General features: G+C 37.8%; 2 protein-coding genes across 2 annotated transcripts; one reads left to right on the forward strand and one right to left on the reverse strand.

The window, feature by feature from the left end:
- Positions 1-2,086: 2,086 nt before the first annotated feature.
- Positions 2,087-21,120, reverse strand: LOC121425079 (bridging integrator 3-like). Its single transcript, XM_041621044.1, has 7 exons — positions 21,022-21,120; positions 8,393-8,450; positions 7,815-7,855; positions 7,155-7,350; positions 4,775-4,957; positions 4,245-4,379; positions 2,087-2,958 (listed from the first exon to the last, which is right to left on the reverse strand). The coding sequence occupies exons 1-7, from the start codon at positions 21,027-21,029 to the stop codon at positions 2,806-2,808; spliced, it is 774 nt and encodes a 257-aa protein (XP_041476978.1). The 5' UTR covers positions 21,030-21,120; the 3' UTR covers positions 2,087-2,805.
- Positions 21,121-21,360: 240 nt separating this feature from the next.
- Positions 21,361-22,295, forward strand: LOC121425048 (2-aminoethanethiol dioxygenase-like). The gene has a single exon (XM_041620995.1). It carries the CDS (start codon positions 21,410-21,412, stop codon positions 22,178-22,180), a length of 771 nt encoding a protein of 256 aa, XP_041476929.1. The 5' UTR covers positions 21,361-21,409; the 3' UTR covers positions 22,181-22,295.
- The last annotated feature ends 444 nt before the right edge of the window (positions 22,296-22,739 follow it).

Genomic DNA, 22,739 nt, shown 5'->3' on the forward strand with positions numbered 1-22,739 from the left:
AAATCAAACTCTACACCTTACTTGGTCTAAACTTTGTATGACATAGAGGTGCTCAGTGTTAAGTTAAATCTGGGTCAACTTGTACATGTAAGTATTGTAAGTAATTTATGGATTCCATACCCCCCCCCCCCCTCCACATCATTTATCATGTGAAGACTGTTTTTATCCTGCATTAAAAAGTATCCCATTAATAATGACAATAAAAAATGTAATAAAAGGGACAGAAAATAAATGCTGTATGAACTCTATAAGCTCTCTATATGGATTGCATGTACTCAACTAGCATTTGTAAATCAAGCACAGACTAATTTCCTGCAATGAAAAATGTCCCATGGAAAAAAAAATCTGAAATGAACAGAAAATGACTATGTGAGTATGAATTGGGGGGTGTTTCACAAAGATTTAAGTATGACTTAGAGTCGCACTTAAATACTGAGTTGCATACGGTATGAAAGGCTTGACTGCATTGGCCAGATTGTGTCATGCGTATCTATCAATAAGATCACGCATTGCATATCATGTACACGCCGGCATTGATTAAAGTGCGAATTAAGTCATACTTAAAATTTTTGTGAAAAACCCCCTGGTCTGTGATGGATCGACTTTGCCATGAAATTGAACAGGGAAAATAAAACTAAACCAACCAATACAAAATTGTAAATTCTTGCCTGGTCTGGACTTGGGCTGCTGCAAGAAATTTGTGCTAAATTAAAATGCAAGTCACGCAGAAGTCCCTGAATCAAGCGTAATTTGGGGCATTACAAGAAAGCAGAGTTGGTATTGAATGCAAATCAACTACAAATGCGTTCAATCAATGGACTTCCACAATATTAGGGATTATATGACACCTACAATGTAGGTTGATTGGTTTCTTGATATCGATCATTCAGCCCATTTTACAATGACGTTATCAACTGTGCAATTTTTTATCAATTCATCATGCAATTTTGGATTCATACGAATTTGTCCATTGACTGCGCGCACCGAGACTGTTGCAGGCGTAGACCACAGGGCAGCACACATGTCGTATACTGTGCGCGACGATCAACAGACCGAGCTCGCACTGCATGAGCATATTTTGCATTGAAATTCATATATTTCACATGAAAAAGAATCTATTTTAGGTGCCATAAAAACCAGATAATTAATGTTCTCATCATTCGTGAAATGGACACAATACTTCATTCTGTGAAAGATGAAATGTATGATCCATTCAACTTGGCTACGCCTTGTTGAGTGGATCATTTCATCTTTCAAATTCACCTCATAAAGTATTCTGTCCATTGCACTCATTTAAACATTCATTATTTGTATACTGAATTTTTAGTTTCTTGCAATGCCCTATTAGACTCGGACAATACCATCAAATGCTCATAATCTAGTTACGTTCATCTCAGCATACCCTGAATCTGGTTGGGACTACAAAATTAACTAAAACATACATTGCAGTTCTGCTACAAACAATCACTGAATGAATTTGAACAAAATTATTTGAAAAACAGACTTCCCCAGTGATAATAGAGAAATGATGTATGTATCAAATTTACAATAATATTCTTGTTGAATCATGACTATTGATACCATACATGTATACAATGTACATGAATTTCACAATCATTGTGGGACATATTTTTTAAGTGTGGAAAAGGGGATATTCAAAATATGATTTTTCGTTCTTCTTTTGTTTTTATTGTTTCATTTCTACAATATTTCAATTTTTACAGATTTAACAATGAGGAAACTCCTGTATGAAACACAAAATGTTCAAATGAGGGTAATTTCAGGGAGGAACAAAATTTTGTTTTACATGGTCATTGAAAATGAGAAAATTGATATTTCTCATATTCAATGAAAGTGAAAGGGTAATGTCATTTGTTTCCTAATTTGCATACTGATCTGGATATGCATGTAACTGTGTTGTAAAATTTTACAAAACTTAACATGTCATATCTTTCGCATGTTAGATCCTATTTTGATGAAATTTCCAGCATTATGCTAGTTTGATTTTTCTCTTTTCATTCAAACCCCTTAATCTGCTTTCTGTTGGTGTGGACGTGACCTGTAAGAATATACTTTACATGTGCATCTACAGCATCGAATAACAATGAACCCATATTAAATCAATTATTGAATAATGTTCAGGGAAAAGTTCACAAGATTTATTTCAAATTACTAACAGTGAATTGAGCAGGTTATTATGACAGTGAGAATCGAACTTTTCACAATAGAAATTCAGCATCGATGGGGTAATATCACTTTAATTCAAATCTAACAATAAGTCTTAGGGAATCTGAATTGAATTGAATGTCTATACACAGGTTAAAGTTTCACCTTGATTTAAAGTAGAACATTTTTTTTTGTTAATATGACAAAGAAGCAATGACAACTACAGCAATTTTCACCATTGATGCACGAAAATAGAATGCAAACATTAAAAAAAAAGCATGAAAAAAGTTTGGATGTCTTTGGCTTCCCAGTGTTCAGAATATGGATTTAGTTCTTGTTTAATGCCATCAATATATTCATATCATTTTATTTCTGGGACGCCATCTTAAATGGGTTTTCCTAACCTTGGCTGGTGACCGAAGATACAGTATTTTTTTTTTGGAGGGGGGGGGAATGAATCAAATCAAATCAAAGCAAACCAAAATACATGGGTGACATAGTCTAGATAAAAAATTAGAATACATAAAACTTTGGAAAATCCAAGACAATTAATACCTTTATAATGCAAACCAACTTCTGTGGGTATACTAAGTAGCTAGCAGCAGGGATGGACGCAGGATTGGGCAGGCAAGAGAAGGGTTAGTCATCCACAACGATGGATAGAGCTCGTATGTCGTTTAGCTTAGCATGAAGCTCCTCTTCAAAGTCGTCATCGCTCTGTACTGTCTCGTTGTGCTCCAACGACGCTGCGATCTCCACGTATATCTTGAAGCATTCCGTGTAGTACTGGACCTACATGGAGAGGAGCAATGGTCAAGATATCAGAGTTTTAGAGGAAAATATATTTTATGTAGGATATTTGACAATCATGGTGGTAATTTTTTTTTTAACCAGATTGCTAAGACAGCATGTATGCTTGTACAGTAAGTAAGCAACAAACTAGAGGACTGAATGCTTAAGGTCCTCTCAGAGGGATAATCTGATGGAAGGTCAGAGAGGTGTTACTAGATTAGTGTACAAGTCCTAAAAATCTGAATCACAAGTTCTGGGGTTCAAATTCCATGATTTGCCCACTCTCCACCCAGGAGCAGATGGGTACCCACATATGATGAAATTAATACAATAAAATTTACAAAATATTGTCCATTGAAATCAGAATACATGGCTGTCTATAAGTTTTGATAATGACTGAGGCAATCCATGTGTGTGGGTTCAAGTCAAGTATGATTATGTTTTCTAGCAATGACTGCAAAGGCCAAGTTTACTTGGTGCTGCAGAGGGTGCAATCAGTGCATGAATAGGGTCTGACAGTTTCTTTGGGTTTGGAAGCTTTGTCATGTTAAAAATGCATCAAGATCAGAAGAACCCAAAGAAAAACAGGACTTGTAATGATGGGGTCCTGTATACGAAACAAACAATCCAAATACATTTTGATTCATAATAGGCATACCAATTATGCACATTTATCATGTCCTTGAGAATGTCGAGCAATATGTAATACTTACTATGTGGCTTGCATCCCCACTAAGACAAGATAAATAATATGGGTGCTATACAAATGGCTATTATTATCATTCTAATAAAACCTACTGCTTTCAACATCCTCAGAAACTCAAAAGATATCCGAAAGGTTCTAGGTTAATGAATCTGAAGATTTAAACACAGCCACTATAGAATTCTGTGGATAGTGGGTAGTGGATTAGTCCACTACTTCAGGGCGTGACGACCCTGTCTGACCACAGCATAAGAAATTTAGAAAACAATAAAATACATGAGAAAATAATTGTGATATTGAAATTTTCTTAGAGTACATTTCATCAGAATCAGTCTGGGAACAAAATGTTGGCATTTTAGCGGCTTTATTCAAATCAATGAGAGCTAACTTTAGATTTTATGAATAAATTAGCATTATTAATTAGAAATGAGATTTTAGGATGAATTTGATCTCACAATTTTGTTGATTATGCCATGGGCAATGCGAGTGTTGATTTTTGCAACATGCAATCAATCACAAGATCAACGGCCAAGATCATAAGGGGGGGGGGCTGAATAAAACAGACATGTTGCATGAAACTTACCTGGGCTTTGATAAGAGCTTCAAAACATGGCTGAAAGTAATTTATCCTGGCTTCAAAGAAATTTGGCATCCCATCCATAAGTTCCTGATGGACCTTTTCATATTCCTCTTTGGCTGCTTCCAGGGTCTTTTTACTCTGAATGGAAGAAGAAGTTTAAATACCCTTCACTTAAAGAGACTTTCAGTGAAAAACAAAACCCCCCAAAACAACCACCAAAAGTACTTTTGGACAAGTTCTAGATTGGTAAGATTGAAATGAATCCAACGACCGAGGTAACCTGTAAAGTACATTGAGCTGTTCTATTCTTGGAAAAGCACCGTATAAAAACTAGTTATTATTACTACTATATCAAGATTAGGACAAGACCCTTTCTTGACCAGGTGCTTCTCTAAGAACAAATGCTCTGAGCTTAACAAGAATGTGTCAGGAAATCAAAATGTTGTTTTTGTACCTGTTTGGAAAGATTTCTACCTATTAAACAGTTCAATGACTTAATTAGCCCTACATATAAATCCAAGGCTTGTTTGTACCTGTTCTAATTTGGCAAGGTTGGGACCGGTCCTCTCCTTGTCCTGGTACTTCTCCAACTTGCTCTGGCACCGACTGTACTCCTGGAGGATCTGTTCCCGCTTCTTCAGGGCTACGTAGATCCCCGGAAAGATCCCACTAAACTTCTTCATGGGCTCGACCATGGTTCTAGTAGCACTGAGGTTCTGTTGGATTTGAAAAGAATGCTTGGTGTTGATGCCTTTTTTTGAAAATATGGCGTGCTTGGTAAGGAATTGACAAAACTGAGCTATTCTTTCATCCGACTAACAAAATCTATCAATACATTTCAATGTTATCAATCAGGTTTATTTTATTAATTCATCATCATTATCAAGTTGCAATAATGTAGCATCAATAACACACCCCTGAATTCAGGGGCGGATCCAGGATTTTCCAAAAGGGGGGGCACATTTTTCCAAGGAAAAATTTGACGAGCCAAAAAAATGTTTTAACCCAAAATTAAGGAGATTTCACAACAGAAAACGTTTTTTTTTACATTAGAAATTTTAATTTTACTTCTCAAAAGGGAAAGGGGAGGGGGGGGGGGAAGAGCCGGCTGTGCCCCCCTGGATCTGCCAAAGCCTGAATTCAATTCATCATCTCTGCAACAACCATCACCGTCATCATCTCTGCTGTCAACAACATTATCAATACTCACAAATTCAACACGACCATCAAAGCTATCTCCAGCATCACAATCAATTCAAACTGTCATTATCACTCCGTATGTTGCCATGGCAATCCTCCCTCAATCCATCTGCCTTCCTCCCCCTCACAATTATCACCGCTGTTAACAACATGTCATCAAGAAGACAGTCACGACCATCACTAACACCGCGACTATCACCACAATCCACATCTAGTCCTCCTCTCATATTCTGTCTCCACCTCTTTTCTCTACCTAGAAGCTCCACCTTGAACCTCCCTCGATTCATTTCTTCCTCCTCCACCCCTCCCTCACCAACACCATTAGAAACATTCATAACCACAATCACCATCTCGGTAATCCCCCCACCCCATCCTGCTTTCCTCTTCTTTATGACTTTATCTCATCGTTTCCCTCCTCCTCCTCCTCCTGTTGCCCACTTCTCCCACCCTTACTACCATCATCACTTTTTCCACAACGGCAAGCAGGACCATAATCTTTCTTCTCAAGCCCCCCCCTCTCAGCCTCCTTCTCTCCTCTCGTTTTATATCCTCCTCCGCTCCCACTTCCTTTTCCTTCTCCTTTACCCTACTTCCATATTCAACATCTTTTCGTCAAATTTGATATTCTTCCTCCTCCTCAATTTCCTCATCCTACACATCTCCATCTCACTAGCATTGTTTTTTTTTAAATCACCATGAATCATCATGAATCTTTGATTCATAATTCCAGTTTCTGATCCTCTTTCGCCATTCTCCTCTTTCTGTTTCCTCCTACTCCTCCTCTTTCACCCATTCATCACTTTTATCATTATCAGCACCAAAACATCATCAGTTTCATCACCACCATCATCATTATCATCATCATCTTTATCATCATCTTTATCATCACCTTTATCATCATCATCTTTATCATCATCATCTTTATCATTATCACCTTTATCATCATCATCATCATCATCACCATCTTCACCTTCTTTTCCACCATCTTCATCATCATCATTGTCATCACCACCATAATCAGCATCATCGTTATCACCATTTTATCATTATCTTTATCATCATCATCTTCATCATCATCTTTATCATCTTATCATTATCTTTGTCTTCCCCCTCATCATCATCATCATCATCATCACCATCATCATCATCGATCCAATCAATCTCAACTAAGTTAACCTAGTGACAGCTTCGTGTAGGATGCATATCCATTTCAAAACTTCCCCCAATCTTGCATGCATGATTTTTTTTTCTTTTTTTAAGCCAGTAAGCTCCTTTTTCTTTACAAAGTAGAGTATAATAAACCATGTCTTAAATGATGTAGATTGTAGTCTTGCTGGCTTTCCATTGCTGGAAGTGATTGGATCAAAGGCATCAATTTTTACATAACAATGTTTGATCCATCATCATTATCCTCTTCCTTCCATCCTTCTCCTTTTTCTTCATCTTCTTTCACAGTTCTCACTACCACTGTCACTTTTATCATTACTTTGAAACCACATCACCATCAAAATCATCATCACCAAAATACAGTATTACCAACAAGCCCCATGGCCCACTTTACAACGAGCTGTCACTGATCCAATCACTCTCAAATATGGAAAGCCAGTGAAAGCATCATCATCAATTACGATGGAAGCTACACAGGACCTTGCTGGCTCTCCATAGATGTGATTGATTGGATCACTTGCAAGCTTTCTGTGCAACCTCCCTTACCAGTTCATGTGTGAGTTCATCTATCTTGCTGATGGAAGTACTGATGCCCTCTAAGGAGTTGAGGTCGGATTCTGTGTTGAGGATGGGACTAGCAGCTAGGTTGTGAGCCACTCGACACTGGTGCTTAGACAGCGAGGTCATCGCTTCAATACACTTTCGCATATCCTTGTACAAGCGTTTGGTGGCTTCATCCAACCTATGCATTATTGATCGGAAGTAAAAGAACTAATTAGAATTTTTCATTGAAGGGATGACTTATCATTTGCTCAAGTGAGAATTGTTTCATATTTAATCATTCTTCAGGTTGGGGAAGAGTTCTTTTGATTCAAAATAATGTCATGATTACTTGGTAGCAAAACTAATTGAGGTGATTTACAGGTGAGTTGGCATGATGTGCATATTTTCCACTAGAGAATCTGTTGCTAGAGCAAATATCATCATCATCGTCCACTTCATCATCGTCATCGTCATCATCAAAAGCATCATTATCGTAATCATCATAATCATCAATCATCATTAATGCCATCATTCATGTATTTCCATGAAAATTTAGAAAACCACTAGTCCACAACTATGTGGCTCAGAACATGAAAAAAGGTTTAAAAGAATAAAACAAAACAATAAGAAGCTTAGATATTCTTAAAACAATAGGATACTTACACTTCAATTTTATTCACTTCAGTTTCAAAATCCTTTTCCTCCTGCAAACAAAGAGAGGGGATGAAAACAATATAGACTATTCATTCACTCGTCTCATGTACACCATAAACTGGACCTGATTTCTGACGGTTAACCAAGATACATATGATGAGAGCAAGAGCTCTACACAGGGTTCATACACTTACAGATTTTCAAAATTCACTGACTTTCCAGGACTTTCCAGAGTGATAAATGTGAATTTCCATGACCATTTTGAGGCAAGAGTTCTACAACTGAAATAGGCAAATATTCTCATAATCCTCAAGCTGAAAACATTGATATATACATGTACACACAGATTTCATGATTTCATAAAGTTACAATGTATGTTTATTTCAATGTATATATGCTGATCTATGAAAACATGGTGACAAGAAACTGACAACAATTCACCTTGATTTCAATTAATTCCTCATGAAATAATTGTGTGCTGCAAATACTTTCTTTAACCTTTAACGATAAATGGTTGACCCCTGTGTTGGGTACTGAAGAATTGAGTACAATGTATGTATATGGGTTTTTAATAGCAAGTGACTCACCTCTCTAGTTAGCACAGTCTTCTTTGGAGAAGCCCCAGTAAATCTACTGAAAAAGTTCCTGTATAGGACAGGGGAAAGAGAAAGGAAAGATTTAGGGGGTGTTGCAAGAAAATACTTGCCATCAATTGCAAAGTTTAGATGCAAATTTACAAGTGATAGATCAATTTAACCTAAAGCAAATAAATTTATACTTGATGCAAGAAGGATACAATTAATTGATTGCAAATTTGCAATGAAATGCACAAATTTCAATTGATTTTGTGACTTAACGATAAATTGTAAGTTTCTTGAAACACCCCATTAGACACATTAGCCCATATTCTGAGTAAGGCTTAGCTTAGAACATGGTCTCACTCTGACTGTGCTAAAATTATGAAAGCCAAAGACTTTCTAAAAATTCTGCTTATATTATTGTATATTTCTTCTTATACTACTATTTTGTTTCCCTTTGCTTTCATTTCAGTTATCATTCTTAGATAGTTATAAATGATTTGAGTGCCGTACGAGTTTAAAAAAATAGAACATGTACTAATAATAGAGATTTTAGCCCAATTTGCTCTCCATAGTTAAGCTACAACCAGGGTTTAATTTAAACCAGAGTTCAGAATGCATGTCATTGTGTAGGATGAAAGTGTTCATATTTGCTGGACAGCAACATTTCTTCCAGCAAGAAATCTACTGAACCTAGATGAACCACAGACATCCAATTCTAAATTAAACACTAACAAAATAACAATAAATCCTGATCTTTACAGAATAATAGATCTATCCACTCATCCTACATGTATGCATACAAAGTTATAATTAATCTTTACTCTACCCACTCATTCAATGACCAAGTTTTTCATATACATGTAACTTTGTTCTTTGTTAGGATTCCCAGTGTAGTGAAATAAGGTTGGTTGGCAATGTTATGCTTTATTTTCTCTTGTTCTTGGGGAAAAATGCTTTATTTTCTTACACTGTCAATTTCCATCACAACTATTCATCATACATGTATAACCTGGCTATATAAAAGTAAATTGAATTCTTTTAATTATTTTTTATAAATAAAAATAGAGATTTTTTTTTGACCATTCAGAAGCAATTTTACTTTCCACCGAGAGAGGGCCTACACAAAAACTGCTCAAAATTATTATTTTTTAACGAAAGAGATTCCCAAGTTACCTGTACGTTACTAATGAAAAACAAATCACAAGTCCACAAATATACATGGAAAAGTATTTTTGGTTACAAAAATGATAAAACATTCACCATGGCAGGAAGGTTGCAGTGAACAAGTGTGACGGACTACATGTAAATACCAGGTGCCTTAAATTTGTAAATGGTAGTCACTATCTAAGTAACAATTTACTTTATTTAGAGCCCATTCCATTTTTGGTGGCTGCCACCACAGGTGCAGATGCAGTAGAGCCTCTTTTAGTCTCACATAAGAGGCAGCAAAATTCACAGTATAAGTGCACAGCCAAGACCAATTCCTTTGCTGTTTGTTTTGTTCATAACTAAGGTAAGGATTTTTGTTGTTATCATATGAATTAGTACACAAGTAGGCTACACTTAGAGACTACATGACCTCTTTCCATTAAGGTCAAGCCAAAGCCCAACAAAGGCTCCACTTACATGTAGATTTATCTTGATCTAATTCAACCTTATTAAACAATCTACAAATTTTGTCACTATACCATCGAGCGAATTTTTTTACCGCGATGCTTGGCGCTCGCGGACTTTTTACTTCTTGCACATCTTCTGAGACCAAATTTGCGATGCCCAGGTACCCGGTTCCGAAATTACGCCTCCCAGGCCCCCCCCTCCATCCCCTTGAGATCTTGCAAAATTGGTCTCGAAAGTTGCGCAAGACTTGAAAGTAAAAAGTCAGCAAGTGGCGCAGTCAAAAAAATTTGCGCAGTGAATACATTGCGCGGATCTTTGAGGGGAGGCATCGGCCTACAATGTAGATAGGGTTAATACATAGAGTAGAATTCACTGCTCAATGCCGAAAATTTCATCAAAATCGGATAACAAATAACAAAGTTCTTGAAGTTTAAAGTTCAGCAATATTTTGTGAAAACAGTCGTCATGAATATTCACTAGGTGGGCGGATGATGTCAATTTCATGATACATGATCATGATTATCGTATATCACATCATTTCATAAAAAAAGATTTTGTTTTCTTAACGGATGAATAAAATATGTTTGCAGGTAATTTATTTAAAATGCGTTACGCATGGTGCATCTTAACGAATGAGCGACAAGAAAGACGGTTCTTGCAAAAGTTGCAAAGACCCTTTTGTGAAAATCGGCACCTTGTTCATTGAATGAGTGAGGGGGTCCGAAATTGAGCCAATTCAAACTACCCCCCTCCTAGACCAAAAGCTTCGGTCTCTGTTTTGTTGGTTGTTTAGCTGAACTCCGTTGGCTTTACTCACCAAATACAGAGACCGAAGTTCTAGCGCAATCTGTACAGGGGACTCAATGGCCATATGTTTATGTACTTAAGATCGGATAAAACGAGGAAGTGAATTTGCGTGACAGCCGAGGTAAGTCACTGTTTTTGTTCCTTTTAACTTCATTTTTCTCCGTTTTTGGGCAATTAAAGCCAAGAGGGAATATAAACAGTAGAGGCGCACGGCCAATAAGGGAGACTCTTTCCAATAAGGGAGACAATCTCCCATATTTGAGACTTGCTTTGCAAAAGAACAAAAGAAACAACACCAACAATAGCATGATTTTTTCCACCAAAACTATTGTCCCACAGAGGTCAGAAGCCCATTTGTTTTGTGTGTGGATGACAACAAAAATCCTTATTATAAAAACAAAAGTAGACTGTGAATTTTTAAAGTAGACGGTGAAAAGGGGTAATATTTCATGAGGAATCTGCTTATCACATTTTTATTTGCCGCCAAGGTAATCCTTTTTAAGCAAATGTAAACAAAGAAAATTGGTCTCCAAAACTGGAGACTGTCTCTGAAATTGGATACCAAAATTCTTTATGAAAGTCTCTGATATTGGAGATAATCTCTCATGGGAGACAGTCTCCAATATTGGCAGTGCGCCTCTACTGATAAATTTGCATTTTGGTCGAGTCAATTTTCAAAATTTTTATTCGTTAAAGACAAAAATTGAAGAGCCACGACAAGGGGATTTTACATTGCAAGGGCATAATCGTGATATAGTCCCCAAATCCAAAAGTGGGGATTATTAGATTCACACCTACCAGAACGCATGAAAATCACTTCCTTTCTCCAGAACACAGTCCCCAACTCTCGCACAACAATGTGGCGAAATGATAACACACACAAATGAAACACACAGTATATAAACACTAGGGTTCTCTCCCTATTATATACTCGTGATACAGTCCCCACTCAATGGGAAATCAAGTTCGATTTTCACGGCGGTGGGGACAGTTTAAACAGTATAGTATACTCGTGATCCAGTCCCCACGCTATGGGATACACAGTTCGCTTTGTACGCAGTGGGGACGGTTCCAACAGTATAGCTATACTCGTGATACCATCCCCACGCTATGGGATACACAGTTCGCTTTGTACGCAGTGGGGATAGCTCCAACAGTATGTATACTCGTGATACCGTCCCCCCACAGCATCAAAGCGTGCTCGTTCAACAAGAGGATGGGGACAGTTTCCCGATGCAACGTGACAAGGATAAAGCATTTTAGGGTATGGTTGCGGAAGTTGGGGGGGGGGGGGAGGACTTCAGCCCCTACCTTTTTCCAAACATAAACGTAAAAATATGACCATAAGATTGTTATTTACTGTGCATCTTCAGTTTCCAATGTAATGCACTTTACCCATGAATGTAATAATTTTTGATCGCCCACAAATGCCTTCATATGAAGCACAAAAGTGCAAAGTCTTTTTCCAGACCCGGTTAATAAAAAATTATAATGCAAGTCCAAAGTCTTTTTTCCAGACCCGGTTGTTTCAAAAATCATAATATAAGTCCAAACTAAGATACCATAATGATATTCCAGTGGAATAAAAATTAAAAATCGAGTTTAGTCTTTTCTCCAAACCCCGATATTCCAAAATTATAAATAATACAACAACAACAACATTAACAGTATAACTATAAAGACAGCCCCCCCCCCCATAATCTTATTAATGCTGGCTAACATGGACATATTTATAGCATAGTCTTTCAGCCAGACCCAGTTATTTTTTTCCAGAATAACGCTAATAGTAATAATAAGAATAAGAAAAACTCAATATTTAAGACCAAACAATCCTTCAACCTAAAACCTATTTTAATAAGAGGTTTTGAGCGTTTTCTTTATTCCAGACCTAATCAATTTTCATAAAATATGAAAAAAAATCTTCTAACGCGAGACCCTATTTGTGGAATAACACAAGTTTTAAAACATACTCTCCTCCAGATCCGGTTATTTAAAATCAATTTAAACAATCTTAAAAACATAAGACTTTGTCACATCCTTATTCCTGTGGAATAACAGGAGTACATGTATTATGCCTAGTCTTTCGTCTATAGACCTGGTTATTTAAAAGATAAACAAATATTGGAAAAAAAATCAGAGCTATAAGACCAATCTTCAAAATTAAACCCAAAAGTCAAAATGCTTGGATTTAGAGTGTTGTCTTAACCCCACACCCAGTTCTCTTAGAAATACAAATCAAGCATAACTTTAATCTTAAAACTTGTTTCCCATGATTTCCTATTTTGAAATAACTGTGTCTGGAGCAAAGACTACACCATATTTCCGTGCTATTCAATGTTGATAAGATTGCGAGGTTTATGTCTTGTCGTGTTTTTAACGATTTTTTTCAACTAGGTCTGGAGGAAAGACTACACTATATGTCCATGTTGTTCGACATAAATATTTTTTCATTATTATTATTAATTTATTAGTAGTAGTATTCATTTTTATTTCAAAGATCTGGGTCTGGGTGAAAGACTTCGCTATATTTCCATGTGGGCCTTTGTTACTTTTTTACTCTGGTCTTGAAAAAAGACTTTGAACTTATATCACAATTTTTTAAAACAACCGGGTCTGGAAAAAAGACTCTGCAATACAAACGTATTACAAAAGGATTTTATTTTGGAACGAATTTGCCAAATATCCCTTCAAATTCATTACATTTGTGGGTGTAACCCCCCCCCCCACTTCGAAAACCGTTCCGCAACCCCATTACCATCAACATCATTATTATTACAGTCATCATCATTATATTATCGTTACTATTATTATTACTATATTGTCAATATTGTCATCATATGATAATTGGTATTATTAGGGTGAATATAATCATAACTATATCATCTTCATATATCATTATAATTCTTGTCAGTATTATAATTACCATTACTATTATCATTGTTTATTCTTTATTGTTGTTTTTATTATTGTTAATTTCTTGATATGATAGTATGAATGTTATTATTACTGTCAATTTAATTATCATTATAATAATTATTGTTATTATTATTCTTGTCAGTATGTTATTACCATTACTTGATCATGATCATATATCATAATTATTCTTTATTAATGTTATTATTATGATTATTCATATTTTTATTATTGGCAATATAATGATTACTATTATCATCATTATTATGCTATGCAATTGATTCTATAATTATTGTTTGTATACTTTCTATTATCTAATTATGAGTGTTATTATTATTATTGTCAAGATCGAGATCGAGCGACAGTGTGGTTATATTAAGACATCAATGTCATGCGGACTAAATGAACAAAATGAGAGGTTAAGTGTCAAGCGTCATCCGAAGAATATACCTTGCCGTGAATTCTGATGATATGCAAATTCAGTCAGATACTGACGATGATATCCAATGAGTACCCATCGGTTCCTATTAGCCTTATGGCGCTGAATATAAATAATATGTAAAGTAGGTCCGTATGCACTCTCCTCGATATACCGCAAACGCGGTCTCTCCCTCGAGTTATGTAACCACAAGATGATGGAGGGGTGAAGGAAGAGGCGGGAACTGGGAACTACGATTCAGAAGGAAAAAATTAACACAAAAATAGAGGGGATGGTGAAGAGTTGAGAGAATAATTGAATATAGAGAATGAATGTACAGTTGATGGTTATGTGGAGGCTAAATTATTGTGAATGTGATCATTTTTTTTGTCAATGCATAACAAATAAGAGCTTGATTTACTGTCTTTATTTTGTTGTTACCATGCAGACTGTATGTTCAATATCTGGGTGTACAAAGTTTCTTGCCAGCCTCTCAATTATCCCCCTCCTTTCATGTTTTTTTCTTTCTTATCTTTCCCTTTCTTTTTTCCATCAAGATGATAAAATAATCTGGGTTGTGATTACGTTTCTGTATGTAGGGTCCATGTGTATATCATAGAGCCATGGGTATCAGCTCCATGGGTATATCATGATCGTCAGGCTCGCCTCATACGGCCCTATTTTGCATACATTTATATTCAGCGCCAAAATGACTGATGACGGGGTAGGGGTTATACTCAGTGACTTTCTTCATTTAATGGCTAAGTATTTAATGCGGACGTTGGTGTAACCCATGCTTATCTTTCAATTTTCATTGCCTCATCTGGAAAGGCATATGACAGTCTCCCGCCCCCCTTCCATTCTCTCTCCCTCCCTCTCTCCTTTTCCCCCTCCATCTCTCTCTTCCTCTAGAGCTCTGATACGGTATATGCAAATATGGCCAAAATTTAGGCGGCAAATCACGGGTGAATGTCTAATTGACGAATCAGAATTAGGCTAGATGTAGCATGGTAAGGTGATTGGTCAAAATGTAGCCAGACTAAACTAAAGAGATGTGTTTGGGATCCTCCAAAAATGTATAAAAGCGTCAATTTTTTTAATTAGCTGTTAGTTGAGTTTCATGTTTGTTATCATCATGGCCGGCAACTTTCGAAAACGAGTTTCAGCCCAAGAATGCACCGTCGCAGATTTCTACAATCCCTGGAGCTTCCACTCCCTCTTCTTGTCGGAGCCCGAGTTCGTCCTCGAATGGATGAAAAACCAACGGCTTCTGGCAGCTTCGATGATCTGCGAAGAATGTGGGAGTGAGTGCAAGTGGACGTCGAGGAAGGACAAGCATCATGGCTTCACTTGGCGTTGTCGTCGCAAGGGGCATCGTGAGAAGGAGTACGGCATAACGCGATACTCGTTCTTTGATCGCAGCCACTTCGTCCTGCAAGACCTCCTCGAATTCCTCAGGACGTTCCTCCTGGGTGGGTCGCTGAAGGGTTGTTCCGTTCAAGCCGGGATGGACTACAAGAAAACTTCGGTAGATTGGGCGAATTATACTCGCGACCTCTTCAAGAAGTTCGTCGACTCCCACTACAACGTCGAAAACCCAGTCCAACTCCAGGGTGAAGTCGAGATCGACGAGTCCCTCTTCGGCCGACGTTGCAAGTATCATCGAGGAGATGGAAACAAAGGGGTGAAGGTGTGGATCGTAGGGTTGGTGGAACGAGCCACTAACAAACTGATCTTGTATCCTGTCGACGACAGGTCGGAACAGACGCTGCTGTCCATCATCAAACGGCACGTCGTCCCAGGTTCCACTATCTTCACCGATGGATGGAGTGGATACAGCCGGTTAAACGAGGAGGGATACCGCCACTTCTCGGTGATCCATAAAAACCAGTTCAAGGCGGTATTCGAGGATGAGGCTACCGGGGAGAGAATGGAAGTATGTACCAACGCCATCGAGGGAGCTTGGAAACATGCAAAAGACCACTTCCGAAAGATAAATGGTACCAAGCTCTCCAACTTCGAGGCACACCTGGCAGAGGTGATCTGGCGTAACCACGTCAGGGGGCAGAACATCTTTGTCGCTTTCTTCGATCTCCTCCGCGAGTGCTATCCACTGACCGGCCCACCCCTACTGGAAACTGCAGTCCCCCTCTTCCAGACATGGTCGAAGTGTAACGCTGATACATCACTGCAGAGAATCAGCGACGCAGAGGACGATGACGTCGATGCTGATCTCCCCCAACACCCCCTTCACTCTTCCACACCAGGGCCCAGCTCGAAGAGGGGGAAGAAAAGGAAACCATCAACTCGCCGTGTCTGCGCTCCAGCTGGGTATCGGCACGTCAACCCACCAGCATCACCAACTGCACAGATGGGGCCCGCTCCAAACAACTACGAGAAAGGGGCATTTGTCCAATTGTCATCAGATGATGACTTCCAATAGACGATTCGTCTATCCAAACGGCTCTTCTAAGAGCCACCACAACTCCAAGAAAGATCCAAAGATTATCTCTAACTTTAAAAAAAAGTCAACCCTTTTTTACCCTATATTTAATCTATGTAATACAATTATCTCCCTTCCTATACCCACTCCCTCTCTCTCCTCTAGTTTAAAATCATTTTCATTTGGTTTCACAAATTCCTTCTGAAAAGAAATGAATATAAGAAAAGTAAATTAGAATAAAATCACTTCAATTTAATTTAAATATAATATATCGGACCAAATATACATGATGAAAAATATTATTTGCTGCAAATATTCAGAAAAAATTATAAATTTTGATATTTTGAAAAGGGTAAATATGATCATGAATAAAATTATTACAAAACGAATTTGTCATGGGCTATGATGATGATGATATGACTACAAAATTTATAACAAAATAATGACAATTATAATCATGATAATAAGCTAATAGCGATGATAATAGATATAATGATAAGAAGTAATAGACAACTACAATTATTTGCAGCTTCATCTTCACCTCTCACACTCAGAATCTGAGGTCAATCGTATCTTTATTGCGGGCTTTTTGGTCACAGATTATCTCTTAATCATGATACAGTCACTCTTCGTCATGCATAAATTCACTTCATCTCTCTCTCTCTCCCTGACTCTCTCGCATATTCTCTTACACTATGCATTCAATGTTGTCTGCTTGAATTTGTTTCAAAAATATCCTATTATATCAGGTTTTATAGAATAAATGCGGGGAGGAAAAACTTCCATTTTAGATAGATACATGTAGATAGATGGTTTATTAATAAAAATCAAGACATCATCGCGGCTAAGGCCGAATTACGATGTATTCACAAGGTAATAAAGACACAAAAATATTCAAACAATGACACAGATAATTACAAAATAAATAATACGGATAATGGTATTGAAAACTACTTGTGTTGTGGAATTTTGGAAAGGTAAATGAGAGGTGGGAAGGAGGAGAGGCAGATAGAGAGAGGGGGTGGATAGGGAGGGAGAGAGAGGGGGAGTGAAGGGAAGAAGTGGAGCAGAAAGTCTTAGGAAAAGAAGAGAAAGTAAAAACGTTATGAAAGAGGTAAAAAGCATGAAGTTGTAAGGCGGTACGTAAAAATAAACAAAGAAGAATTCGAAAGAACAATATTATCCTTAACACATATTGGTATGGTATTTCCAGAACCATGATCCGAGTAACATAATCATCATCCATGATAATGGCCTTTATGCAAATCCTAACATGCCTAACAACTGGGGAAAGGGGAGCAGATACCATCACCATTCCCCTTCCTAACATTGAACAGAAAAAGCTACTAATCAAATTAAAGGAAAGAAGAAAAGAAAAAAGGGAAAGAAGAGGAAAGTAGAGAGAAATAAAGAGGGGGAAAGGGGGCGTGAAAACAGAAAGAAATTTGTAAGAGGAAATGAGAGGGATATGGAAATAAATGAAGGATTGTCGATAAAAAGATGTAAACAAGGAAGGAAATTAAGAAAAGATGAAATGAAAAGAAAATGAGGAAAGTGTACAGAGGAGACGTTGATTAAAATGTTAAAGCAGGGATGGCTATCATGGGGGCCGGGGGCACATTGCCCCCACTTTTTGAAGCACTGGAAAAGTGCCCACTTCATACGCAAGAAAAAAGCAATCTTACGAACGTATACTGTACCCCTTTCATCAGAAGATGACCCGTTTTCAGTGTTACCTAGTGCCCGTTTTTGTATAAGTGCCAATTTCTTTTCTTCCAAAAATGCCCCCTCACCGCCTGTTAACACCCTTTTTACCTGAGAAGGACCCTTTTTATGTGTCATCAAATGCCATATCTCGTATCAGTGCCAAATTTATCCCCCCCCCAAAAAAAAAATATCCCCTAATTAACGAACGTGTTCTAGCCTCTTTCACCTGAGAGAGACCTGTTTTATGTGATACGAGCGTCACCTTGTCCTTCTCATAGGCATGATAGGTGCCTGTTCTTCAAATCAGATAAATTTGTCCTGAAAAATAAACTCTGGCTTTTCGTTCCGAATGCACCCGGGTTCTTTATCATCTGCAAGTGCATAGAACCCAATGAATTATAGACAATTGTAAACATATTCCTAGGTGCCTTTTCATGAGACACGTGAGTGGGGTAGATAATATTTGTTTTTTTTTTTTGTTTTAAGATCATGGCCGTATATTATACACAGCAAGGGGGTGAAAACTTACATTTTTACTGCAGATTTTCACAAAACTCACTAAAAGTATGCACAAAAATCCATCAATTTCATTTACCATAATACAATTAAGCCCCCTCCGAAAATATATGATAAGCTTAGTCGCTTTGCTCCCTCGCGTTTTAGTTTTTTCCCCAAAAGTTTACACATATGCTGCCCCCAGCGAAAAAAAATTCTTCATACGGCCATGTTTAAGATGGTGCCCATCCCGAAAGAAAAGGTGCCCACTTTTTTTACTGTGCCCCCCCCCCTTTCAACTTCGCTCCGCCGCCCGGCCTGCTTTAATGAGAAAAGAAAGAGAATGAAAGTACAAAAAGAATGAAGAAGGAAAGAAATAGAGGAGAAAGAAAGAAGGGGAAAGGAAGAAAGTACAACAATGAGGGAGAAAGCGCAAGGGCTCCAACAGCAAACTAGGAAGTGGGGGTGGGGGCAAGAATGAATTAAGAATGACACGAAACCACAAAACAAAGGAATCAATACAAAATGTGAGGGAAATGAAAAGCAAGGTAATGATAACAACAATAATGATAATGATGAGGGTAATTTGATAATAAAGAATAACAATAATGATGTTGATAATAATTATGATAGTGATAATTATGATTATGATAAATAAGGTTAATAATAATAATAACAATGGTAATAATAATAAAAAATAAGAATAATCATTGTTATAGGAAATAATAAAAGAATAATATTAAAGCGAAAGTATTATAATAATAATAAGTGAATATACATGATAGTAAGAATTAACTAAAATGAAATTATAATAACAATAACAAAGTAAAATACATGACAGTAAGAAAAAGGGACAATAATGATGAGGACAATTATGATAATAATACCAAGCGTTACGAGTCTACAGCGATTTTAAATGAAATGCAAGAAACGGAATGTATGGAAGGGGCATATTTTCAATGATAAAAATATCTATAATAATGATATCATTATTTTGATAATAACAATAACAACAATAAATAATGATGATGATAGTAATAATGAATAATAACAATAATAATAATGATCGTAATAATACAGGGGCCGCGGAACGGTTTTCAAAGTGGGGGGGGGCTGACCATATCCTATATGGTTTTTTACGCCATATATGTTTTGGAAAAGGTAGGAGCTAAAGCCCCCCCCCCCCTTTGATCGCGGCTCCTGTATTACCCAAAGGCCGGTGCTTTTTCCTTGTCACATTGCATTGGAAACCCCCCCCCCCTCCCCAACTTCCGCAACCATACCCAAATGTGTTTTATCCTTGTCACGTTGCATCGGGAAACTGTCCCCATCCTCTTGTTGAACGAGCACGCTTTGATGCTGTGGGGGGACGGTATCACGAGTATACATACTGTTGGAGCTATCCCCACTGCGTACAAAGCGAACTGTGTATCCCATAGCGTGGGGATGGTATCACGAGTATAGCTATACTGTTGGAACCGTCCCCACTGCGTACAAAGCGAACTGTGTATCCCATAGCGTGGGGACTGGATCACGAGTATACTATACTGTTTAAACTGTCCCCACCGCCGTGAAAATCGAACTTGATTTCCCATTGAGTGGGGACTGTATCACGAGTATATAATAGGGAGAGAACCCTAGTGTTTATATACTGTGTGTTTCATTTGTGTGTGTTATCATTTCGCCACATTGTTGTGCGAGAGTTGGGGACTGTGTTCTGGAGAAAGGAAGTGATTTTCATGCGTTCTGGTAGGTGTGAATCTAATAATCCCCACTTTTGGATTTGGGGACTATATCACGATTATGCCCATTGCAAGTCCCCTAATGGTGGCTGCACGATAGCGAGCCGTCTGTGTACGAGGAGAAATTTTTTAAAAATGTTAAAAAACTCCTCGAAACAGACGGCTGCCAGCTGTAGTGTCTACCCCCTCCCCCCATCCGCATCCTGGTCTGAAATGAATAGCCCAGATAAAATAGGAATCTAGCTTTGTAGCTACACATTAGTGGCTCCATAAAAATGATGTATTACTGAGGACGAGGATTGATACTGAGTGATACTATACTATAGCCTAGGCATCGATCATCCATTCCCGTTTAACGTGACCCACCCGCACCCATCAATCAACACCTTTTTCACTTCGGTCCCACACGCTCAAAATCACGTAAGAAAACATCAACTAAATAACACTGCTCTAAAATGAAAATAAAACGTGAAATCTCAATATTTCTACTCACCAGCTCATAATGGTAAATAAAAGTTGACTTTATTAAACAGATCCGATGTTCTATTTAGCTGAAATACGAATAATTTATGTCGTTTTGGGGCAGCTAGTCCGGGTCACTCCTTTATTCACAAAAAGATAATTGTCGGACTATTGAACGAAATTCAGTCGATCCAATTTGATAGCGCTTTTCGTGCTAAGCGATAATTATCCCAAAATATATTTATTTCTGTGAATGTTTACCATACGAATCATTTTTTAAATAAACATATGTCAAATTATTTAAAAAGAAGAAAAAGAAAATTTAAACAGGAATTAGTTCATTATTGAATTGTGATTATCATTTCACTGAGACTTAAATCGACAATTCTACCTTTTTTGTTGTTCCATCAAATCTAACGATGGCATCCCTACAAAAACTGTCACGACAAGCCAGAGATATATTTCGCTTGTTTTTCAAGGACAGAAATATGAACAAAGATAATCTGAAATCTCTACAAGAAACTATGTCAAACATTCGAGCTTCTGATCTGAACATCGACGCCAGCCGAGCTGTGATAGAACAAAAGAGACTGCCACCAAATCCAGCTGCTTTTGAGACGGCAGCTGGGGGAGACTCTCCCCACCGCGCCCCGGTAGGATACATGCACATCTTCGAGGATGGTGTTATGACAATGGGCGTGTTCATCATACGGGATGGGTGTCGCATCCCTCTGCATAATCACCCCGGAATGTATGGCCTCCTCAAAGTGCTCTATGGTGATATATCCGTTAGGACATTCAACACCATCACCGAGGACTGGACTAAATTTCCAATGCCCAAGTTTGAGGGCTTTCCGGAAAACGAGCCTCCGAGAAAGCATTTGTTGGTTCCTACCCGACTGGGAACCGATCAGCGCTTCACACCATCTTCGGAAGCGGTGCTGCTAACCCCAAGAGAAGGGAACTACCACAGCTTAGAATCAGTGGGTGGACCTGCAGCTTTTCTAGACATACTCTCGCCTCCCTACGACCCGGTCATTGGAAGAGACTGCTACTATTTCAAAGAATTGAAATCTTTGCAATCCTTTTCAGACTCTGATCCTGATTGGTTGATGTCCATCTCTCAGCCCCCTGACTTCTGGTGTGACGAAGTAGAATATCCTGGACCAGAAGTATCGATACCATCATGAAAACCACTTCAAAACTTTGTGTTTCATTATTAACTGGAGTGCATTTATCGACCTGAAATCATGTTTATTTTATTGTGATTGTTACATTTAACATGTAAGAAATGTAAATGTATAGTATGGTAGGGGGTCCTAAAGCTGCGCGGGTCCTAAAGCTACGCACCACTCATCGCGCATGCAGTTTTCAATGGCAAATGCGCACTCTGTGTGTGGAACTGTGACTGCAGAGTGATGAACAATTCCTATTAATTTTTTTCTACAGAGGCTGCAGTAAATCTCTAAATGCAGAGAAAACCAACAACTGTTAGGAAGTTTGGAGTTATATTCGCTTTAATTTTATTTTATCCTCTAATAATTTGAATATATTTTAGAAATTGAGGCACAGGAAATGCTATTTTTTTGCATGATAAATCGAGTGCGTAGCTTTAGGACCCCTTCTACATCGGGCGGCGAAATCAAGAGGTGTTCGAAAAACACGACGGGATTTTCGTATTAGTGAGTTTTGTGATATTTTCTACTTGGCTAATGATCTTTAGAATGTTTGCCACAAATTAGTGAAATA

The sequence above is a fragment of the Lytechinus variegatus genome, chromosome 12 (genome assembly GCF_018143015.1).
Source record: "Lytechinus variegatus isolate NC3 chromosome 12, Lvar_3.0, whole genome shotgun sequence".
Taxonomy (NCBI): Eukaryota; Metazoa; Echinodermata; class Echinoidea; order Temnopleuroida; family Toxopneustidae; genus Lytechinus; species Lytechinus variegatus.